Source organism: Lepus europaeus, chromosome 18 (assembly GCF_033115175.1).
Source record: "Lepus europaeus isolate LE1 chromosome 18, mLepTim1.pri, whole genome shotgun sequence".
In the NCBI taxonomy this organism is placed as follows: domain Eukaryota; kingdom Metazoa; phylum Chordata; class Mammalia; order Lagomorpha; family Leporidae; genus Lepus; species Lepus europaeus.
The window spans coordinates 20875745-20895270 of NC_084844.1; the positions used below are offsets into that span (position 1 = coordinate 20875745).

At 56.0% G+C, this 19526-nt stretch overlaps 1 protein-coding gene across 1 annotated transcript; it reads right to left on the reverse strand.

Moving 5' to 3' along the window:
* Positions 1 to 16840: 16840 nt before the first annotated feature.
* Positions 16841 to 18642, reverse strand: EIF1 (eukaryotic translation initiation factor 1). Its single transcript, XM_062174824.1, has 4 exons — positions 18468 to 18642; positions 17630 to 17793; positions 17412 to 17513; positions 16841 to 17059 (listed from the first exon to the last, which is right to left on the reverse strand). The coding sequence occupies exons 1-4, from the start codon at positions 18496 to 18498 to the stop codon at positions 17015 to 17017; spliced, it is 342 nt and encodes a 113-aa protein (XP_062030808.1). The 5' UTR covers positions 18499 to 18642; the 3' UTR covers positions 16841 to 17014.
* Between the last annotated feature and the right edge of the window lie 884 nt (positions 18643 to 19526).

Sequence of the window (19526 nt, forward strand, 5' to 3'; positions counted from 1 at the left end):
CCTCCTTGTCTGGGGGTGTTTTGATGCCCTTGGGTCTTGGATGAGGGCAGCGGTACCCACGCTCAGCCAGTCCTGCTGAGAGTTCATGAGTGATGAAGGATGCAGGTGGTGCGGTGTCCATGGCAACCGGCGGGCAAATGTTCCTGTGAATAACCACTCCAATCCAGAGCAGGACACGGTGACTCAGTAGACGGAATAGACAAAAACAGTGCCGGCACTGGGGATAATTAATTGAATTGCAGCGTCTCAGAGATGGAAGGCCTTTGAGGGGCTGGGAGGGGGATGGAGACGCTTGTGTTGCTATGGTAACGGACAATTACGAGCTTTCAGCAGAAGCCTGGTTGTGCCAGGGCCCACGACCAGATTTCTGCAGCCCAGCGGGGGTTCTGACCCTGGCTGCTCTCCGCAGGCTGACTGCAGAAGGGATGGCAATTTCACCAACCAGGAGCCTGCCTCCTCGGCACCGGGCACTGCGGTGGGGGTGTCACTGCGGCACTGCCAGGCCCGCAGGAGGGTGGTCATGTTCAGGGCTGAGAGAGGCAGCCCCTCCCCAGGAGCCACAGTTCTGGGAACTGCGTGTTCCCTCTTGAGGCCCCAGGCTGACGGGGAGGGCAGGAGGGCTTCCTGCTCCTGCTCTTTTCTGGGCGGCCGAGCTTCCGGCTCGATCCTCTCTGAGCTGCTTTCTCCTCCAGGCAAAGAGGAAAAAGCGACCGGCTGAGGGGCTTCCTGTGCCAGCGATGCTGAGAGAGTACCACGCACAGCACCCGGCATGGCTGGCTGCTAACTCACCTCGCACCTTCTCCCCTCTTCTCAACTTGTCCTTTCCCGACCTCAGCAACCGCATCTGAGAAATGGGACCACGAATTCCTGCCTCGCAGATCTGCAATCTGCAGCAAGATCTGGCACGGGGGCTGGCGTGGCGGTGTGGCGGGTGAAGCCACGGCCTGTGACACTCACATCCCCCATCAGAGCGCCAGTTTGGGTCCTGGCTGCCCTGCTTCCAATCCAGCTTCCTGCTAATGTGCCTGGGAAGGCAGCAGAAGATGGACCAAGTACTCGGGCCCTGACCAAGATAGAGTGTCAGGCCCCTGGCTTTGCCTGGCCCACCCCAGGCCATTGGGGCCATTTGGGGGGGGTGAGCCAGCAGATGGAAGGTCTTTCTCTCCCCCCTCTCCCCTGCCACTCTGCCTTTCAAATAGACAAGGAAATATTTTATAAAATATCTAGGCATGAATGTTGCCCACTCTGGGAGCTTAGAGGAGAGTAACCCCTGAGATGCACTGCCCTCTGAGTCCAGGTTTTGCCCGCGCACTGGCCGTGACTCAGAGCGACACTGCTCAGCCGCTGCTGCTGCAGGAGGGTCAGGGTCAGAGTCTGCGGAGGCCGAGCCTCCGAGAGGCCATCCCCTACCGGAGCACAGTGAAAGGCAGAGTGACAGATCTCCCAACTGCTGTTTCACTCCCTAAATGCCTGCAACAGCCCGGGTTCAGCCAGGCCAAAGCCCGGCACCTGGAACTCCATTTTGGTCTCCACGTGGGTGCAGGGACCCACGTACTTGAGCCAGCACCCGCTGCCTCCCAGGGTGTGTGTTAGTAGGGAGCTGGAGGAGAAGCAGCGGCCGGCCTGGGATGGAGGTGTCCCAAGCATCGGCATAACCCACCTCGCCCCATGCCTGCTTCCTCTCAGGGGGTTTTGGAAGTGGTAAGGCCAGGATTCAAATCCTGATTCCGACCCTGAACTAGTGGAGGGTCCGATTGCTGGGCCTGCCAAGCTGGAGACCAGCCCCCAGCCCCTGGGACCGGACCCCTCCCTGCGGCCCCTGCCCTCATCCTCCCCGTTGACAGCGCTGTGTGCCAGGCCCTGACAAGCGCTCTGTTTTTTTTTTTTTTTTAATTTTATTTTATTTCCTTTGCCGTTGGTTCACCCTCCAATGGCCGCCACGGCTGGCGCACTGCACTGATCCGAAGGCAGGAGGAGCCAGGTGCTTCTCCTGGTCTCCCATGCGGGTGCAGGGTCCAAGCACTTGGGCCATCCTCCACTGCCTTCCCTGGCCACAGCAGAGAGCTGGCCTGGAAGAGGGGCAACCGGGACAGAATCCGGCGCCTCAACTGGGACTAGAACTTGGGGTGCCGGCGCCGCAGGCGGAGGATTAGCCTATTGAGCTGCGGAGCCGGCCTAGGTGGCAGACTTTTAAAGAGTCTATTCTGGATTACCCGACTGGACCCAGTCTGACCACACAACCCCTAAAATGGACAACCGTCTTCGGCTCGAGGCAGATGTGGCTGCAGGACAAAGCAGAGATCTGAAGTCTCGCGAGGACGCTGGGGGCTGGCTCAGAGGTGGGAGCAGGGAGCGAGGGATGCAGGTGGCCTCGTGGAGCTGAGAGAGGCCATGATCCCAGCCCCACACTCGCCGGCCCCAGGAGGAGCTCGGGCCTCCAGAAGGGACACAGCCCTGTCGGTACCTTGGTGTTGGCCTTGGGAGACCCTCAGCCGAGAGCCCAGTGAGCCACCCCATGTCTGGGTTTGTGCCCTACAGAACCAGGAGGGAGTCAGTGAGTGCTACTTTAAGCCTCTAAGCTGTGGTAATTAATTGCAGCAGCAGGAGAAAACCAACACAAGGGGCTGCAGTTTCGAGAAGGTTCCCATTAGGAACCCTGGCCTTGTGCGGATTACACGTGAGCTCTCAGATAGTTGCAGCATTTTTTCCAAATCCTGCAATCGAGGGAGATGTTCTTTAGTGCATTTTGACCTTTCCAGTGTTCCACATCCATTCCAGTTACTGAGCCCCTGCTGGGAGCCCAGGTCTGGATGAGGCCCTTGGGGAGGAGACTGTGATGGATCCTCTCATAGCTTTGGTGCGTTCTAGGAGCGCGCACACGTGCGTTTGCGCGCGCACACACACACACACACACCACTAACCTGAACAATCACTGTGTGAAGGGGAGACTGTTCCCTGTAGAGGGAGGGCTACAGCGGCAGCCCTGCACACCCGGCACGCCCTTGCCCACTAGGGCTCTGGGAAACAGATTGTTGAGTTGAAACCACTGTCAAGGAGGCAGTGCCTTGGCTACTTAATTGGTTATTGATAGCGGAAAAGGGATCGATTGGCCATGACTCAGTCACCCTGCCCCAGGGGACAAACATTGACACCTGGGAGGTGTCAACACGGCACCCCTGTTGTTGCAGGGGCTGGGAGGAGGGGGAAGTGGATTCACGGGTCTGACCTTGCAGGCGCAAGACAGCAGCCTGCTCCCTGCTCTCAGCTTGCTAGGGGGGCGGCCCAGCCACATCAGGCCCAGGCCCAGGCCCGGCTGCCAAGGGGAGAGAGCAAAGGTGCCCTACCCCAGCCTCAGCTTCTCTTCTGACACTCCCTCTTCCCTTCTCATCCGATGCTCATCCGTGCCTTTGAAGCAGTGGTTCTCAGCCCGGACTTGAAATTTGGATCAGCCGGGGAGCTCCAACCACCCGCGCCCCTGTGCCAGGCCAGCACCCTAGCCCTCTCAGATCAGATCTGGGAGTCACGGGCTGGAGTCCGAGTGCAGGGCAGACAGTTACGCGTGAAAGGCCTGGGCGAGGAGGTGTTGGAATCCTGGGCTCAGATCCCAGCTCCGGGGCTTCCTAACTGTGCTGGCAGGCAGCCCCCCTGGAGGGGCTGCGCTTCGGCTCCCCGCTCTGTGAACAAGGCTGGCACGTGCACGCTGAAGGTGTCCCACTTAAAATGGCATTGTGTTTGCTCATAAGCCACACAGATCCTGCTGTATGTTGCATTTGATTAATTTGAGAGGGGGAGGGGGAGGGAAGGGGAGGGGAGGGGAAAGGGTGAGAGAGGGAGTTCCCATTCTTTGATTTACTTCCTAAATGGTTGTTATGACTGGGACCAGAGTTGCGCTGAGCTCAAGCCAGGAGCCAGAAACCAGTTCCGTTCTTCCTTGTGAGCGGTGGAGCCCAGTGAGTTGAGTTAGCACTGTTTCCTGCACCAGCAGGAAGCTAGACTCAGGAGCTGATATTGAACCCAGGTGCCTGACATGGGACGCAGGTGTCTTAGTCGGTGTTTTGTTGTTTTTAGATTTTTAATTTATTTGTAAAGGCAGAGTGACAGAGAGGAATAGATAGAGACATCCACTGGTTCTCTCCCCAAATGGCTGCAACAGCTGAGGCCGGGCAAGGCTGAAGCTGGGAGCCAGGAACTCCATCTGGGTCTCCCATGTAGGTGGCAGGGGCCCAGGTACCTCAGCCATCTTCTGCTGCTTTCCCAGGAGCATGAGCAGGGAGCTGGATCAGCTGTGCAGAAGCCAGGACTCAAACCGGCATTCTGGCTATGGGATACCGACATTGCAGACAGCTGCTTAACTGGCAATGCCAGCCCTTAATTGGTGTCTTTACTAGGCTAAACACCTGCCCCAGCCCGTAGACTTCAGGCCATCTCTGTATTATTTACAGTATCTGATACAATGTAAATGCTATGTAAATAGTTTTATACTATGTTACTTAGAGAGAATAGTACCAAAGGAAAGAAGTCTGTACATGTTCAGTACAGGTGCAATTTTTAAAAAATATTTTCCACCCAAGGTTTGTGGAGCCTGTGGATACAGAATCTGTGCATGCCGGGTCCGACTGCCCCGACTTGGGAGGGACGTGGTGAGGGCTCTGAGAGCCGCCTGCAGCATTCACTTGGTCTGTACTACACGGCCAGGCCCAAGCAAAAGTCTGCTGGTGTTAATGGTGTTCCCCTTACCACAGTCAGACCTGCGTCTCATTCAACGTGCTGCTTCCCTCTGATTTCCAGAATATTCTCACCCTCTCCTGGCGCACTTTCCTCTTCACTCCCCCTGGGAGCCTGGCTGGAGCCTTCCCCTCTGGCTAGTGCTGCCTCCTCCACGCAGGCCTCACTCCAGCTCCTCTGAGTGTCCACCTTCTCTTCCCCACGGCAGCTGGTGAGTCACATGCCACTGGCCACCCCCCTTCCACTATTGTATGTGTCCCCATGGGGCGTATTCTCGCACTTAATACCCAAAGCCAAGCCCAGGACTCTGGCCGTCAGACCCATCGACTGCCAGCCTGGGGTTTGTGGATGTCATGATGTATGAGGTACTTCAGAAAGTTCATGGAGGGGGCTGGCATTGTGGCAAGGCCAGCATCCCATACGGGCACCGGTTCGAGTCCCGGCTGCTCCACTTCTGATCCATCTCCCTGCTAATGCACCTGGGAAAGCAGCAGAAGATGGCCCAAGTGCTTGGGCCCCTGCACCTGTGTGGAAGACCCAGAAGAGGCTCCTGGCTTTAGCCTGGTCCAGCGCCAGTGGTTGTGGCCAGCTGGGGAGTGAACCAGTGGATGGAAACTCTGTCTTTCCTCCCTCTCTCCCTCTCTTTCTTTTTTTTTTTTTTTATTTTATTTATTTATTTATTTTTGACAGGCAGAGTGGACAGTGAGAGAGAGAGAGAGACAGAGAGAAAGGTCTTCCTTTGCCGTTGGTTCACCCTCTAATGGCCGCCGCGGTAGCGCTCTGCGGCCGGTGCACCGCGCTGTTCCGATGGCAGGAGCCAGGTGCTTCTCCTGGTCTCCCATGGGGTGCAGAGCCCAAACACTTGGGCCATCCTCCACTGCACTCCCTGGCCACAGCAGAGAGCTGGCCTGGAAGAGGGGCAACCGGGACAGGATCGGTGCCCCGACCGGGACTAGAACCCGGTGTGCCGGCGCCGCAAGGCGGAGGATTAGCCTGTTGAGCCACGGCGCCTGCCTCCCTCTCTTTCTTTCACTATAGCCCTGCCTTTCAAACAAGCAAATAATTTTTTTTTTTATTTGACAGGCAGAGTGGATAGTGAGAGAGAGAGACAGAGAGAAAGGTCTTCCTTTTGCCGTTGGTTCACCCTCCAATGGCCACTGCGGCCGGCACATTGCGCTGATCCGAAGCCAGGAGCCAGGTGCTTCTCCTGGTCTCCCATGCGGGTGCAGGGCCCAAGCACTTGGACCATCCTCCACTGCCTTCCCGGGCCATAGCAGAGAGCTGGCCTGGAAGAGGGGCAACCGGGATAGAATCCGGCGCCCCGAATGGGACTAGAACCCGGTGTGCCGGCGCCGCAAGGTGGAGGATTAGCCTAGTGAGCCGCGGCGCCGGCCATCAAACAAACAAATAAATTTTTTAAAAAGAAAGTTGATGGAAAAACGGAATGAAGAGACAAGTTTATTTTGATGCAAAAAAGCTGAAATCCATGATCCATGCCTAGTTTTTTCCTAATACATAATTTTCATGAACTTTTTGAAGATCCTGCCTATAACTTCTATCAAAACGAGAGCAGTGAGTAATTGTTGAAGTCTGGTGAAGGAAGCGTTCAGGGCGCTGTGGAGTCTGCACTTTATTTTGAAATGCACTGACAGTAAGATGGACAGAGCCATGGGGACGAGATCGACGGTGACAGAGTGTAGGGACGGAAGCCAGGCGGCGGCTGTCCCAGTGTTCACAGTAAGATGATTTCTACTCTTCTCCATGTTAGAACATTTTCATGTTAATATACTGGAAGAGATTTTGTTGAGCAATTTACAACTGTGGCTTTAAGTGGGAAAAATAATTCTGAGAGCACGTGTGTGAGAGGCGTCTTTGTGCAGGTGCTTTGCAGAGATGGGGTCACGAGGCTCACCCAGGAGGGGCGGCTGCCCCAGTCCCCACAGGCGGCAGGGCAGGGTCTGAGCTGTAACCTGGGCCGCTGGCTGCCCCGGTGCACAGCCTTCTGTCCCACCCTGTCTCCTGCTGAGCCCACCTTGGCTGTACACCAGGGCTGTAGGACCTCCCAGCTCACCTGCCCCTCCTGGGCTCTTCCCTACCTCCCTCCTTCCCTCCCTCCCCAGCCTGAGGTTTGCTCTTCCAGTTATGTGCATTGCACCTGGACTGCTGCCTCTGTCCAGCTCAGGACCCGCCAGGCTGCTCCCCAGTCCCTGGCAAGAGGCTCCCTCCCTCAATTCCTGTCTCTGTCTCTTCCTGGAAAAATCAAAGGAAAGTTCCAGAAAGTGCCCCATGGATTCAATTGCAAATTAATATTCCACAGCTGGGTTGTTGCCTGGCAACCCTGGTGAGTCATCTCTCCCTCTCTCCAAGGCCATCTGACTTCAGCTCCCTCCTCCAGACTGGAACACCGTTGTTGGGGGGTCCACCTTATGCCCTTTCCTCCCTTCCCAGTCCCTGGAGGGTCTGCAGCTCTGGTCAAGGTCACTTCCCCTGGCGGGACCTTCCTCCTGGACACTCCTGTCTGCTGAGAAACTGGGCGCCTTGACTGGTTCACTCATTCATTCAGCTATTGCATCAACAACAGTCTCATTTTTCAAAGAAAGATTTATTTATTTATTTGAAAGGCAGAGTTACGCAGAGAGGGAGAGAGAGAGAGAGCGAGCAAGCGAGCTTCCATTCTCTGGTTCACTCCCTAAAAGGCCACAATGGGAAAGGCTGGGCCAGACTGAAGCCAGGAGCCAGGAGCTTCTTCCAGGTCTCCCACGTGGGTGCAGGAGCCCAAGCACTTGGGCCATCCTTCACTGCTTTCCCAGGTGCATTAGCAGGGAGCTGGATCAGAAGTGGAGCAGCTGAGGCTCGAACCAGCGCCCATATGGGATGCCGGTGCTGCAGGTTGTGGCTTAACCCGCTGTGCCGCAGCACCGGCCCCTCAACAATTTTTTGAGTGTCCACTTTGTGCGAGGCACTGTGCTGACCCTGGGGACACAGTGCTGATCAAGGGGGTCTTTGTTGCTTTCCTCTTCTAGGGGAGACACAGTACAATGTGAACCCCAGGTGCCGTGCAGGGTGTTGGGGAAACAGTGCCTGGGTCTGGAGCACCTTCCCTGCAAGCCTCCTCCCAACTTGAGCAAGCTGTCACCTCTCCTTCCGCAGTCACGGTGGCTAAGGTTTAGGGAAGGAGTCTGTGGCTGGCCGCCACTGAGAACCATGGAGCATTGTGTCTTCTAATCCTCACCCTAACTCCCGAGGATGAGACTGTCACCCCCAGTTTGCAGCTGAGGACTGGGGTGCACACAGGTGGGTGACTGCTGGGTAGGCAAGAAGCAGTCACCCGTGAGTCTTGAGCATCCTAGAGTCCCTGCTGAGTGCCAAGGTCATGGACACCCTCTACCCTGGCCATTTCTTGAGGCTGTGTTTGAAGTAAGCAGCCTGGAAGGATGAGGTAATGTCTCCCTAAGGAGCACCCAGGAGGCTTGCGTACTGCTTGATGTAAAAGCTGCAGACAGTTGGGCATTTGATGCATCGGTTAAATTGTCACTGGGGCGCCCTCATACCGTAGGGAGCGCCAGTCTAGTCCTGGCTGCTCCACTTCTGATCCAGCTCCCTGCTAATGCGCCCGAAGAGGCAGCAGAGGATGGGCAGGGGAGACCGGCAGGGGTGACCCGGATGGAATCCCAGGCTCCTGGCTTCAGCCTGGCCCAGATCTGGTTGTTGCAGCCATTTGGGGAGTGAGTTAGCAGATGTAAGATCTCTCTCCCTCTGTCTCTCTCACTCTGCCTTTCAGATAAATAAGTAATACATCTCAAAAAAAAAGTGAGGATTCCACTCACTTCCCTTCTTCTTCATTGTTTGAAATTTTAAAAAGCTACTTTTTTTTAACACTTTAAAAAAAGGGTGGAGTGATCAGATGATGACAGACCATGAGAACACAATGGCACTTCAAAGGGTTCGTGGAGAATGGAGCGAAAAGATACGTTTATTTTGGTACAAAAATATTTGAAATCCACTCAGTTTTGTAATATGCATCTTCCAAGATCTTTTTGAAGGTTTCTTGTACTTCCTATAATTTTACATTCACAGATACAGTATCAATGAAACAGAAAACTTTTTGGAAAAATACATATTTCAAAACTGAGTGAGACGGGCAGCACCGTGGCTCGGCGTGTTCAGCCCCCGCGAGTGAAGCTGCTGCGTGGGACACCTGTACCCATGTCTGAGTGCTTGGGATTGAGTTGGCGCTCTCCGGGGTCTCTGCAGCCCTGGGCCCTGCAGACCGGCCCTGGTGGCTTCCTGCCTGGGTCCCCTCCTGCCACCCCCTCCTGCTGGCCCTCCCCTCCTGCCACTGTAAGTGCAGGGCTTCCAAAGGCATCGGGGTGGCTCTCCTTGCCTGTCCCTTGGTGCTGCCACCGCTGTCACGACTTTGCTTTGAGAGTGCAGCTCAGATTGCAGCTGTAGCTCCTCTTCCAGTGCATGCTCACTGCTGACTCTGCTGCACTCGTTCACGGCTTCCTTGCTGTGCCAGGTGTGGGGCCCACCCTGGGGCGGGTGACAGGGAGGGGCACAATCTCTCTGCTTCCTGCTCACTTTTTCTGTAGCACTCACCACCGTGGGGCCGGCTCAGCCCCTGGGCTCTGTGGGAGTTTGTCTTTTTTTTTCATCTCAGTGGGAGTCTTTGCTCAGGGCCACAGCCCCAGTGCCCCAGCAGCATCTGCCTCTCCCCAGGTGCTAAATTAGTGTTGAATGAATGGTTGGATGGATGGATGAGTGAATGGGTCTTGCCATGAGAAGTGCAAGCCGAGCCGGGTTGCCCCCTGTGCAATGGCGCCTGCTCCCCTTCTGTCTCAGCCTGCGTTCTGTTGCTAACAACACGACCACACAGCCTGGGTTGGTTATGGAGAGCAGAGTCAGTTCTGGTCCAGGGCCAGGGGACTGCACCTGTGGGCCATCTTCTTGTCTGCAGAATCCCGAGGCAGTGCAGGGCATCACAGTAAGAGACAGGTGAGAGAGTCAGCTTACAGTCCATCCATCGCATGGACAGATGACCATGCTGCTGAGACGGAGCGCTGATCCTCTCTTAAAGGGCCCGCCTCTTCACCCCTCGCCTCTTCACCCCTCGCCTCTTCACTCCTCAACCTCTTCACCCCTCGCCTCTTCAGCCCTCATCTCGAGGATTACATTTCGGCCGGGGCTTATCGGGACCAGTACCTTCCTTGGCAGCTCTGTTTGGCAGAGTGGGAGGGAAAGGCTGGAGGTAAACCAGTGGCTCGCAGACGGGGTGCCTCTGCCCCCAACAAGGGCGCCAGGCTAGGACGGGAGACATTTTGGGTGCCTGCAGTGGTGGGGGCGGGAGCAGGGCCGTTGGCGTGGCTGGGTAGAGGTTAGAGGTGCTCAGTGTCCCGTGATAGCGGGATGGCCCCCACCCCAGCACATCATTTTTTGGCTCATGACACCTACAGTGCCGAGGTGGCTAGAGTCTGGGTTACATGAGCCCCTGGGAACTGTCAGTGGCCTGGGCAGGCTTTGTAGAGTGACCCTCTGTGTGCCTTTGGCGTTGCGCCAGCAGCGAGCGGTTTTTTTCTCCTTCTGGGGAGTTTTAGCTGTTTTTGAACTCAGTAATCTTTTCCGCTGTCTTAACAATAACCTACAGCATCAGTTTGGGGATTTTAGATTTTCTTCATCCTGTGCCAGGAATTCAACAATTTTAAAGATAATTTATTTGAGGTCAGGTAATCACAATCAATTCTTTTCGAAAGTTCTTTTAAAATACGATCTGTAGTAATCACACCATTCTAAGATCTATTTTGACCTTCCGCATTACAAATGTGATAAAACACCATGCATATTTAATTAGAAGCAACTTTAGACAAAGTGATACTGGGGCGGCGTTGTGGTGTAGCAGGTTAAGCCTCTGCCTGCAGTGCCGGCATCCCATATGGGTGCCAGTTTAAGATTCGACCACTCCACTTCTGATCCAGCTCCCTGCTGATGGCCTGGAAAAGCAGTGGAGGATGGCCCAAGTGCTTGGACCCCTGCACCCACATGGGAGACCAGGAGAAGCTCCTGGCTTCCACCTGGCCCAGCCCTGGTTGTTGCAACCATTTGGGGGACTGAAACAACAGATGGAAGATCTCTGTCTCTCCCCTCTCTCCTCTGCAACTCTGACTTTCAAATAAATAAATAAAGCCCCCCCCCCAAAAAAAAAAAAAAAAAAAAGAGAGAGAGAGAAACCTGAGCAACTTTACGATTTTTTTTTTTTTTTTTTTTTTTGGACAGGCAGAGTGGACAGTGAGAGAGAGACAGAGAGAAAGGTCTTCCTTTTGCTGTTGGTTCACCCTCCAATGGCTGCTATGGCCAGCGCACCGCGCTGATCCGAAGCCAGGAGCCAGGTCTCCTGGTCTCCCATGTGGGTGCAGGGCCCAAGCACTTGGGCCATCCTCCACTGCCTTCCCGGGGCACAGCAGAGAGCTGGCCTGGAAGAAGGGCAACCGGGACAGAATCCGGTGCCCCAACGGGGACTAGAACCGGGGTGCCAGTGCCATAGGCAGAGGATTAGCCTAGTGAGTTGCAGCGCCGGCCTACGGTCTTTTTAAAACCAGCTTGGAGATCCCAATCAGAAGTCTGCAGTTCGATGGTCTGAACAGGTGCATTTCAAGCTTCACGGAATGCGGGTTGTGAGAGTGCAGGTGGAATCCGCAGGCTTGGGCTGGGGCGAGGAATTGTGCACGTGCGTCACACTGCTGTGGTGCAGAGCGGCCAGTCTTCTGTTCTGTCTCCGGGGTGGACCGTGGAGCCGGGGGAGTCCCCATCCCTCCCAGTGTGCGCGCCTCCTCCCCCCTCACAGAGACGGAGTGAGAATCAATGAGTGGACACACACCGGGCGGTGGCGCCTTCGTGCTCCGTGTCAGCGCTGCCCGGGCTTCCTGTTTCCCACCAGTCAGCCGTGAGGGGAGTAAATGAACCAGAAAGGACTATGATGGAAGACAGTTTGAGCTGTGCGGTGCTAGGGCTGCTGTGGCTGTGGGGACAGCTGTCCACGCACAGGTGTGTGTGTCAGGGTCCCGGCTGCTGTGGGCACCACTGCCCAACACTCGCTGTTTGAAAGGAGATATAATAGGCATTAATTTTAACAAGAGATATTGAAATAGGCACTGTTTGTTCTTTTTTTAAAGATTTATTTATTTAATTGAATGGGAGTGCGACAGAGAGGAAGATAGATCTTCCATCCACTGCTTCACTCCCCACTCGGCCTCAATGCAGAGGCTGGGCCAGACCGAAGCTGGGAGCCAGGAGCTTCATCCAGGTCTCCCACATGGGTGGAAGAGGCGCAACTACTTGGGCCATCTTTGGCTACTTTCTGGGATGTCTTAGGGAGCAGGGTCGGAAGCTGAGCATCTGGGACTCAAGGTGGCGCTGCAGGCTACAGCTTAGCTTCCTGTGCCACTGTTCTCAGAAACCTTGCGTTAGTCCTGGGGCTTGGGGACCTACTGTATAGGAAATGCCAACGGTGATGGACAATTTTGGGTGTGGGCCTCTTTCTTAAGGATCTGATAAAAGCTATGGATGGTCTCCCAAGAAAGCATACACAGGTGGGCCGGCACTGTGGCGTAGCAGGTAAAGCCACCGCCTGTGACACCGGTATCCCATATTGGAGCCGGTTCGAGTCCCGGGTGATCCACTTCCAGTCCAGCTCCCTGCTAATGCACCTGGGAAAGCATTAGAGGATGACTCAAGTGCTTGGGCCCCTGCACGCATGTGGGAGACCCAGATGGAGCTCCTAGCTCCTGACTTCAGCATCGCCTAGCCCTGGCTGTTGTGGCCATTTGGGGAGTGAACCAGCAGATGGAAGATGTCACTCTGTCTCTCCCTCTCTCTCTCTGTAATTGTGCCTTTCAAATAAATAAAATAAATCTTAAAAAAAAAAAAAAAGCCAAAACACACAGGAACATTACACACAGTGTCCTCACATCCTGGAGCTGGTTTCTCTGATGCTGAGCCAGTTCTGACCCCAAGCCACACCCACCCAGACCCCCTCTGCACCCTTACTTTTGCTGAAGCTGAGCTCCCATGAGGCTTCTCTCCAGCTCATCGCTCCCCTATAGAGCTTCCTCTATAGCTCCCCATTAGCCAAAGCAACCTTTCCCCAAGTGGGAACTGGCTGGTGCTGGTTAGAAATGCGGTTCCTGGGCCCCACGTTAGAGTTTCTGGATCAGAAGCCGTGGCTCCGTGGCAGGGCCTTCCCCTCGCTCCTCCGAGCCGGGTATCCTGACCTCAGAAGCTCTAGCGCACCTCACACCCCATGTGTCAAATAAGCCCATCAGGCCACACAAGCTCACGTTCGGGAAAAGATATTTATGCATTTCACAAATCTAAATCTGCTTAAAATATCATTTTCTCCAGAATTTTAAAGGTAGAGAGACAGACACAGAAAGATCTTCTATCTACTGGTTTACACCTCAAATGCCTGTAACAGTGAGGGCTGGCCCAGGCTGCATCCATGGGGTGGCAGGGACTCAAGTACTTGAGCCACAACCTGCTGCCTCCCAGGGTGTGCATTAGCAGGAAGCTGACTTGGAAGTGGAGGTGGGACTTGGTCCCAGGCACTCTGATATGGGATGTGGGCGTCCTAAGCAGTGGCTTGACCCACTGTGCCACATGACTGCCCCTATTTAAAATTTTGGGGGCCAACATTGTGATGCACTGGATTAAGCTACCACTTGTGACACCTGCAACCCATGAGTGTTGTTTGAGTCCTTGCTGCTCTGCTTCCGGTCCAGCCCCCTGCTAATGCATCTGGGAAAGCAGAAGATGGCCCACGTGCTTGGGTCCTGCACCGATGTGGGAGGACCCGGACCGGATTCCAGATTCCTGGTTTCAGCCTGGACCAGTCTGGGCTGTTGTGGCCACTTGGAGAGAGAACCAATGGATGGAAAATCTTTCTCTTCTTTTCTGTATACCCCTCTCTATCATTCTGCCTTTCAAATACATAAATAAATAAATTTTTAAAAAACATATTTTTTGATCAGTAGAATCTGAATGCTAATAAGATCCCCGACAACAGTGGATTTTATATTTTAGCTAGGAATTAAAGAGCATCCAAGAGAAATGACTAGAGCCTCACATCATGTGCTAATTTGGAAATGATGGCTCTTGTTGTTAAACATTTGTCAGGGCTGGCACTGTGGTGTAGCAGATAAGGCCGCCGCTTGCAGTGCTGGCATCCCATATGCGTGCCAGTTCAAGTCCTGGATGCTCCACTTCCAATCCAGCTCTCTGCTATGGCCTCGGAAAGCAGAGGAAGATGGCCCAAGTGCTTGGGCCCCTGCACTCATGTGGGAAACACGGATGAAGCTCCTGGCTCCTGGCTTCGGAACAGCTCTGGCCGTTGCGGTCATCTGGGGAGTGGATGGAAGACCTCTTTCTCTCTCTCTCTGCCTCTCTGTAACTTTGCTTTTCAAACAAATAAACAAATAAATAAATAAATAAATCTTTTTAAAAAATTGTCAAGGAGTTTGTAATCCCAAAACCTTGTGTATAAACTGTTTTTCCACTAACACCACAAGGGGGCACCATTGAGGCTGGAAAGCAAGGGCCTCAGTTCTCCAAACCTGGTTGGTGTTCAGTTCTCTGGATACAGGGTGTGTTTCACCTATTCGTGGAGCTTACAGCAATTTGAATAGCTTACATTTTTTTTCCCCAAAGATTTATTTATTTGAAAGGTAGAGCAAGAGACAGGAAAGAGAGTTCTTCTATCTGCTGGTTCATTCCCCAAATGGCCAAACAACCAGGGCTGGGCCAGACTAAAGCCAGGACTCCATCAAGGCTCCCACACCTCACACCCCATCCACTGCCTACCCAGGCACGTTAGCAGGGAGTGGACCCCAATCCGTAGGGGATGGCTCTGAAGGGGGTGCTGGTGTCTAGGCAATGGCTTAAACTGTGGCACAATCCTTGCCCTTTGGCTCGGTTTTAGCCACTTATATGAATTGCGGTGTGGTTTCGGCTGACCAGTTTTCATTGTGTACGGAATGTCATTTTAAGGAATGTCTGTCACAGTGTGCCCTTGTTGCGGGAGGCAGGGCAGGGGCCTGGAGGGCGGGGGCCCGAGCCACGGGGCCGGGCAGGCCTCTGCAGGGCCGCCTTCACTGCCATTCTCCCTCGTGGTATGGTCTGAGGGTCTGAGCTTGCGGCCTGCCCACTCCCTCTCAGCGGCCGTTCCTCCCACGTCTGCTGCTCCCTTCTCTTATTTTGCAGGCTGCATCAGCCTCACTGGTCCTGCTCCCCAACAGGGCTCATGTGTCCCTGCTGTGAACCAAGGGAGGCCATGTCCCTGGGGTGCCGAGCACGGGCCCTGCTCCAGCCAGTTCCGGCTCTCAGCTTCTCAGATGCACCGGCTCCCATTCCTGCAGGGCGAGTTCCCTCCACCTGGGATACACTGCTTCAGAGGGCTCCTCCTTTGAGTCTTCCTGGTGCCCATGGTTGAGGGTGAGTGGCTCTCACCCGGGCCCTGTGTCCAGGCTGTGCTGATCTACATCCCCTCCAGACCATCAGCTTCCCAGCGCAGCACTCTGCCACCTTTGGTTAAGTTGCTGCCTCCAAACGCCAGCATCCCCACACAGGTGCCAAGTCCACCTGCTCCACTCCCAATCCAGCCTCCTAGTGCCCCGGGAAAGCAGCAGCAGATGGCCCAAGTACTTGAGCTCTTGCCACCTACATGGGAGACCCAGATAGGAGCTTCTGGTTCCCAGCTTCGGCCTGGCCCAGCCCAGCCCTGGTCATTATAGGCATTTGGGGAGTGAACCGGTGGATGGAGCCAACTTCACCTTTCAAAATAAAAAAATTAAGGAACTGCGAACATTGTCTGCAGTGGGTTCTCAGCGAGGCTCTACTCTCCCTGGGAATCTCACTTCCTCACCCACCCAGTGCTTTTCGCTGCTTCAGTCCTCACACACCTTAGGGTGCTATTGGCTGGCTCAGGGTGCCCACAAGTCAGCATTCCCTCAGATCAGCGTCTGCACAGGCAGGGCCAGCTTCACCTGGGAACAACCCATCCTGCAGAATCTCGGGTGGCTCCAGGCTGTCCTCTGACTTGGCCTCAACTCCAGCCTTTTACCTGCAAAAGGCTCTGTGCAGGGAACACCTTGTTTAACAGTGGACACAGGGCACTCACTATCGCACTGGTAGGGACGGCCTCCCAACGTGAAGCCCCAGCTCTGTGATCAGCAGACAAGCCCCACTGCTAGAAACACACTCGGACCTTTCCTGGGAGTTTGCAGTCCCTGGGTCAAGGGCCTCTGTCTTCTGTCACAGCCCTGGTAAGCTCCTCCATGCCCAAGCTCAGCTGCCGCCGTACCACTGGGCTACCAGCCAGGCAGCCTGGCTTCTCACACCCACGCAGCAGTGTCACCCTGCGCATCCGCCAGCCCAGGGCGCACACGCTCACCAGAGGCTTTCCTGGCCACCCAGCCAAGGGCAAAGGCTGCAGGTGCAGACCCCCCCCCCCCCACGCAGCCCCCTTACACCCAAGGCTGACTGCACACATGAAGTAGAATCTGCACATCACGTGTTTCTGCAAACAAGTTTTATTTAAATAATGATTTTAAATACATCACATAACATTAAAACTGAAGGCAAAAACAAAAAAAACCAGTTTGTTACTTCACGTGGCGTCGGGCAGCTGGTGCTAGTTAGGTGGCAAGCTCTACAGCTAGCTCTGATGACATCGCTCGGAATTTGTTCCCTTGTCCAAAGTTTAACTGACCGAAGGCTGGCCTCACACTGGTGTCTGGACACCCCCCGGCTAGGGTATGGCTGGTCACCTCACCGGAGGGAGGGTGGCCTCTGAACTCCATGTGTGTTCTGTCCACCTGGCCCGGCCGGAGGCGCCAGGCCACCTTACCTCTCTGGCGGTGCAGCTGCTGTCGCTGCCTCACCCAGCCTCAGCCTCACTGAGGGTTGGGAAGGTGGTGGCATCTCTTAGGGCAGGGGGCTCTGCACAGGGACAGGAGCGACACAGCCGTCTCTGATCTCGGGGCTGCCGGCTTGGCTGTTTCAGGCTGGACACCGCCAGGTGCCTACTGCTTGACCTCGGTTTAAATGAGGGACTTCAAGACTAGACAGCATGGCTCTTTTCAGTTTATTGCATGAAGGAGTTACACTAGTCCAAGTTAAAAGCGGACCCCAAATGGTTACATCATACAAGCTGTGAGGTTTTTAAACTTGTGACAAGGGACAGAAGGGCAATTCTACTCATTGCAAGGAAATCCTCACTTAAGCTTCTGTGAGCCACAAGCACTTAAAACCCATGAACCTTCAGCTGGTCGTCCTTAGCCAGTCCAATCTGCAAAGAGAAGAGGGCAAGGGCGTTACGGAGGGCGCAGGGGAAGCGGGAGCCGCGCTGCACAGCTCAGAGCGCTCAGAGGCCTGCCTCTGCGAGACCCCAGGCCTCCCACGATTCCCAGTGAGGAGAATGTGGACACGCCTCAACTTGAGCCAGGTCCACCGATGCAAACAGCACTTTAGTACTTAACTGACAAAGGCACACAAATCCCGTTTTTAAATGTGTATTCGTCTGGCCACATCAAGGCTCATTCTCCTCGGCCATGCAAACTTCTGCCCAGCGGAACCGGAACAGACTGAGAACCAGCGGCAGCTGAGAGGCCCGGCTGCAGCCCAGGCGCTGCCGCACTCACCTCGACCAGGAACTGGCATATGTTCTTGCGCTGGTCACCCTGTAGCTGAATCACTTCTCCATATTCCGGATGCTCAATCACAGTACCATTGCAGGCAAATTTCTGTAAGCACAAACCCAGCAGCCCGAGTCAGGACACGCCCCGGCGCCGGGGGCCCTCCTGCCCCCGCCCCGGACCAGCCGGCCTTTCCCACTCCCACGCGGTCTTCTCACACCCACCTTCTTAAACGCCTTCACTAGTTTCTTTTTATCGTAATCATCAGCGATCCCTTGGACAGTAGTAAGGGTCTTCCTGCCGTTTCTCTGTTGAATTCTTATATGGATATAATCCTCAGTGCCAGCAGGAAGCAGGTCATCACCCTTACTTGCATCAGCAAAGGGGTCTAGGGAGGAAAGAGAAGGGCGCTGGGTCTTGTCCTGGGCCAGATGCCACTGCCACCCTCCCGCCGGGTCTTCTGTGCGCCAGCAACGTCAGGGCGATGCGTGGTTCGGAACGGGTCGGCCTGCGATGGCTGCTTCCCCGGGCCTGGAGAAAGCCTGGGCCTCTCACCCGAGGCCCGCCCTCCCAAGCCGATCACATGTCGTCAGGGCCCGGACGGGCAGGCAGGCTGCGCCCCACCCGGCTGATGCAACCGGCCGGAACCTGGGCTCCAGAGGCGGGGCCAGGCTTCCCAGCCCTATTGGCGGGCTCGGCTGTCACTTAGGGCTGGCGCCGCCTTTCACTCCCGGCCCCGTGACAACGGCGAGTGACGTGCCGGACGTGACGCAGCGGTGGCGGGAGGGGGCGGGTGTGGCCCGAGGAGGTCCAGGAGCCATTAGTAAATGCGCCACCCGAGACGCCGGGCCCGCCCGAGGGCTGACCTCCCGCCGGCTTCTTCCGGTCGCGCTTGGGGACAGACCCCAGGCCCCTGCCCGAGGCCTCGCCGCCGCACCCACCCGACGTCTCCCCTCCGCCCGAGCTTCCGGAGGCCCGGAACGCCGGGCAGCTTCCGGGGCCCCCTGGGCGGGCCCGGCGCCTCGCTCTCCCACCGGGGCCCGCGGCCTGTCCCGCGCTTACCGAAAGAGTGGAGGTTCTGGATAGCGGACATACGATACGATTCCTTTTCCTCGGTGGAAACGGCCTGCGGAAGGCTGCGGCGGGAGAAGGCGGGCGGGGGGGACGGAGCGTCGGGAAGCGAGGGGGCTCGAGGGGGAGGCTGCTGAGTCCTCGGCGGCGGCTCAGTGACTGGGGCGGAGGGGCGGCGCCTGTAGTCACTTATATAGCCTCCCCTGTGACGCCAGCGCGCTGCCCTCACGTCCTGGTCCCACCCACGGCGTCGCGCTCCCAAGCGCCCTGGCGCCGCCTCTTCCAATTGGCCCGGGGGCGGGGACGTGGGAGTGCGCTTGCGCAGGAAAGCTGCGGCAGGAGGGCGGGAGGGGGAGGGAAGGCGTGGTCCGCCCCTGCGCCTGCGCGGTGCGGGTGGACGGTGTCTGGGCTGCCGAGGAAACGGACGGTTTCGAGCGCGCTTGCGCACTGTGTCCTTTGGCACGCTCCACCTTGACCCCGTTGCAGCCCTGCCTGTTGGCAAGGGGGCATCTTAGGGGGTGGGTTGGTACTTCTCAGGGAGGACTGAGATGGCGAGCCGCCCAAGCACGCGATCCCGCTCTGCCATCCCCATTTGCCTACCCACTGAGTCACGGAAGGAGCGCGGCGCTGCGTTGCTTGAGTCAAAATAGCAGTTCCCGCAGAGCCCGAGCCCTGTCTGTCCGGATAATCTCCGAGACGGACCCGTCTGCGCTCCGCTGGGGACGTGCAGGGCGTTCCCGGGGCTGGGCTGAAGCTGCCCTTCAGCGGTCACCTTCCCTCTGTTTATTGAAACCCGCTGGGCCGCAGGGCTGAGCCGGGTGACAGGGGACCCGGGCCGGCAAGGGAGAGAGGGAGAGGCGTGCAGGCCACGGGGTGCCTGCCGTGGAACGGGGCGCGGCGGGGACCTCGACCTTTGTGCCGGGTCTTTTTCAGGAGAGCCTGGCAATCCAGGTGTTTATGCAACATCTCTGGGTTTTTAAATATTACCCAAGAATCGAACTGTTGGAGGAAATCTGCAAGCCAAGCACAAATCAGTGTGTCAGCCCCCTA

Coding starts and splice junctions, on each gene's coding strand:
- EIF1 (XM_062174824.1), bottom strand. CDS start 18,498: ATGTCCGCTATCCAGAACCTCCACTCTTTCG. Junction 17,794..18,467: donor CCAGAACCTCCACTCTTTCG/GTAAGCGCGGGA, acceptor TTTCCTCCCTAG/ACCCCTTTGCTGATGCAAGT. Junction 17,060..17,411: donor TATGCCAGTTCCTGGTCGAG/GTGAGTGCGGCA, acceptor TTCTCTTTGCAG/ATTGGACTGGCTAAGGACGA.